This window comes from Eptatretus burgeri, chromosome 12 (genome assembly GCF_056783735.1).
Source record: "Eptatretus burgeri isolate ZD-2024b chromosome 12, Ebu_testis_v1, whole genome shotgun sequence".
Lineage (NCBI taxonomy): Eukaryota > Metazoa > Chordata > Myxini > Myxiniformes > Myxinidae > Eptatretus > Eptatretus burgeri.
In genome coordinates, this window is record NC_140972.1 from 18456443 (window position 1) to 18460760 (window position 4318).

At 41.7% G+C, this 4318-nt stretch overlaps 1 protein-coding gene across 1 annotated transcript in view; it reads right to left on the bottom strand.

The window, feature by feature from the left end:
• Positions 1-839: 839 nt before the first annotated feature.
• LOC147015194 (heparan sulfate glucosamine 3-O-sulfotransferase 1-like) overlaps positions 840-4318 on the bottom strand; it is a 156471-nt gene continuing 152992 nt past the window's right edge. Inside the window, exon 4 of the mRNA XM_085849745.1 lies at positions 840-2967. Within this exon, the coding sequence (XP_085705871.1) occupies positions 2636-2967 (332 nt within the window). The 3' untranslated portion in view covers positions 840-2635. The remainder of the gene's footprint in view (positions 2968-4318) is intronic.

A 4318-nucleotide genomic window follows, 5' to 3' on the forward strand; every position in this document is an offset into this window, starting at 1 on the left:
TCGGATGGACGTTAATCTGGGCGTCCCATTTGTTGGCATTAGTTGGTGGACGTTAAAGATCCAACTATGTCCTTCACAAGGAGTAGGCAAGCTTTCGCCAACACCATGAGAAAATTACAAATTCCTGCTCTAACCTACAGGAGGCACTGCATCAGCAGCACAGCCACCTCTCCAGCAAATGATGCTTCCTGCAACCATGTGCTGCATACGGAAAAATGAAAAAGTGTCGTTCAAAAGATGAACCTCGATTTTTACAAGTTGAACTAATAATCTGGAAGGAAACAATTTGACTAAGGTAAGCTTGCAACGAAAAATATCAAGTTCGCCAAGTCGTCAATATTTCTTAAATTTTAGAAACCACAATACAAAGTCCACCATTAATTACATCTGCCACCAAAGGTGGGTGGAGGTTATGTTTTCACCCCTGTTTGTCCGTCTGTGAGCAGGATATCTCAAAACGTTATGGACGGTTTCAGACGAAACTTGGTGGACAGATTAGGTGTGTGACAAGGACAAATTGATTCAATTTTGTTGAACATCTGGATCTGGATTCTGATACTAGAATTTTTTAATTGTTTAAGAGATTATTTACCACTGAAAGATAGAGGCAAAAACGATATATATGACGGTATTTCAAAAACTTATGGACGAGTTATGACAAAACTAGGTGGATGAGTTGGTTAAGTGACAAGAACAGGCCGATTCGATTTTTGTTCAGGTCCGGATTCAGATCCAACCTATCAGTGGGATACAAAACGTAAACTGTTCAGCCTGGTAGAGATATGCGCTCTACTGAGTGTTGCTCGAGTTAAAAAGATTGAAGGCAAGTGAAGATTGAGACATTTGTCATTTTTCTTTTAATTCTGTATTGGTCCTACACATTTCCAATACTGAAGTACACAATAAGTCGAGGAGAAATATCTGGCCCAAATTAAGCCGTGCTCACACATTGGGGTATGGAGGGGAAAGGAAGGGAGTGGGGGTGGGAGAGAGGAGGTAGGAAGGGGGAATGGGGGTGATTTACTGATACAGCGCAAACAGGGAAGGTCCACATAAGGTATGCAAGCATCAATTAAAAAGGCCAATATGATTCATTTGATCCGTGCTCAAGACGAAAAATACCATGAAAAAAGAAAAATTACATCGTCCTTTTAAAACGTCATACTGTCCCATCACAAGTGTGAAAGAGGATTTTGCAAAATAATCAGCAGTATAAAATAAATCGTTTAAAATTACTATGGAATGGATATTCGAAAAATCCGTTGTTTAGGGTCGGCGTATTCAAACGGGCGAGTTCATTTCCCCGTCTAACGTCACAACACGTCTCTACTAATGCTTCACGAGTCGCTGGTCAGTCGGAATTATTAGCAAATCGTAATTACTCGGAGAACATCAATGAAACTAGCTATCGCAGGCAGTCAAAATGCTGACAAATCATTCAAAATACTATATGACAACACAAAGGTTACAGACATTCAATTTTTACACGATAATAAGCTCGTGAGAAAAAAAACGAAAACAAACATAAAAATAAAGGAAAGCGAAATCGCCAGGATTCTCAATCGCAGGCTTCAACATTTTCGCCCGGCCCGTAGACAGAATTATCTTTCCGTATTCTGTGCATCAAATATGGATCGTCCAATTGGCGTTTCCTCAAGCTTGGAATGGCTAAGCAACACTCCCTGAGGAAAGGGCACTCAAGCTTGGTACAAAGGGTTCCAATTACGCTTTGTAGTTTTAATCTAATTATGCACTTTTACAACGTATTTCTCATGAGGACACGACTATCAGCTGACCGTACAACAGAGTTAACACACGGAAACCCCGTCCCACTGGAATAGATTAAGAATAAATCCATGGCTATGTTTCAGAACTGTTGGTTAAACCAACAAAAGGTGCCGGCACTGTTACAATCTCACCACCTCGTCCATCCACCTGACCAAGATATACACCGCCCTTCCTCCCCAATTATACACACTTTACTCCAGTCTCTCTTCCCTACCTATTGCTCCACCTTCTGTCTTGTAATCGCACAATCATTCAGACAACGCACTTTCCAAAAGCCCAAAATCCCACCGACGCAGTACTCGGATGGAGCACCATCTTCTTTACGATGTCAAACTCTGTGTGACATCTCGATGTGTTCTGACCAGAAAAGTCATGACAAGGACAAACAGCTTTTGCAAATGGCTAGTTGTTATTATTATTATTATTATTTCTAAGTCTTTTCATTGAATGGAAAATTACTCTTGCATGAAAAGACCAGGCCTTAGCAGACTTTTCTGGCAAATTGCTTTGCTGCTGTCAGATTCTTGGAGAAAATGTCCAGCAATGTAGAGTTCTTGCTGAGCCCATGGCTATTTTTGTAGCCCTTCTTTCGGAGAGGAGCATTGTTATGCTGCTTGCGGCTTGGGGTTTCTCAGTCTTCTAACATTAGCTAGAGTAAGGAATGTGGCTTGTATACAACTTCTGAATCATGGGAAACTGTTCAAAAAGTACAACCTTGGGGGTGGGGGTACAATGGTAATTTGCTTATTTTTCGGAATTTGTTAAAAGTCGGGAAGTTTGAATGCAAAAACACGACGACGGACGATGCACGAAGAGATCAAACAAATGGCATCGTGGCAGCCGCCGTCTAGGCCCAGTCGAAGGTTTGTCCGACGAGGGTGTAAAGCTTGCGGTTGGGTTTTCTGAAGAATTCTTGAAGCTGTGCCAGAAGGGTGGCATTCACATTAGGGTGCGGCCGACCCTTCGAGTCATTGAGGCACCGGTTGCGGCGAACGTCTCGCAGGCAGTAAAAACCACGGGTGGCATTGAAGTAGAGGTTGTCAGACCCAAGAAAGGAGGGCAAGCCCAGAAACTGTTCGACGCGTTTCAGCTCGGGCAGGGGCTCACGGATAAGGCGATCACCATCCACGATGAGTAAGTGATCGCGGGAAAAATGCCTCAACCAGTTTTCCATATGTCCTGAAAACAACGAAAAATGCAATGACGTTGCCATATTATGCTTTTAACTTCTCAATCTTAGAACTGCCCTCGAATTCTCCAAACACATGGTACTACCGCCAGACATAACAAAAAACTGAATTTATTTCAATAATAAATTACAGATTTCAAAAGTGACCATACTCGTATATTGAGGTTGGCCGAGGAACCATTAAACATGTGTGGAAAATCTCACCAAAATTGCCTGGAACTGCATTTAAATGAAATCTTGGCAAAAGTTACAACTAACCTAATCGGAAAATAGTTTACAATTAAAATGTTAGAATTTTCAAGGGCAAAAGTCACCAACCTAAAGTGCACAAAGACTCAAAATCAATGCAGCCAAGACTACTGAGAATAATGAACAAATGAAATTGTAGTTTTGAAATCTCTTGAATGACCCGAACTGTATTATATTTGAATTAGCACAGATAGCCAGACGAGGGTTATGCAAGCAAAAACAATTTCAAAACACGTTGGAAAGCACATTTCCCCTTCCCTTACCCCTTACATAATGTTCAATTGTGCAGATTGGCCATGTAATGAGCCAGATAAGAACAGGTAGTGTGTGCGTGCAGGTCATTCCTTAGCACAATAACCATCTGATTCTGAGGTACCATACTTGGAAAGGGTTATACTGGGTGGTTTGCCATTGCCTTCCCAGCATTAGGGCAGGAATTTGTAATTTGTTCATGTTGCCGGCGATGGCTTGCCTACACTTCACAAAGGACAACGTCGGGTCTTTAACGTCAACCTACTTATGCGAGCAGACGGGACACCTGTTTAACGTCCATCCGAGAGATGGCATACACATTAATCAATCACCCTGCCTGTGAAACACCAGAATGACAGTTATTAGCTGGGTCAGGTTTTTAACCCAGGCTTGGCAGCAAAGAGGTGAGTGTCCATACATCTCGGGCATCCTGCTATCATAACTATAGGTTTCTGGAAATTACATTTATTCATGCAATATTTATGCAGCCTTTTCACAAAAAGGCTGTTTGGAAGAAAACTGGTACACTATTTCTGGGCCATTATCCCTCTATCGTGTACAATCACAGCACCATGTTGTACATAGGTAGTGCTGTGACATCCTCACATGCATTGCGAGTCTCAGTAGGAAAAATTGCTTTTGATTTAAGAGGGTAAATTGGTGTGACAGAAAAGGGCACAGGACTAAAAAAAAAGACTCACTTATTATCTAAAACACCAATGGACAGGGAGAACCCAACATGTAGATGAGGAAAGGCAGACAAAACTATGACATTTTAAAATGAGGCATGTGATAGTGACGATTCTCTGCAATCATGTATGACAACATTCCAAGGTGGCA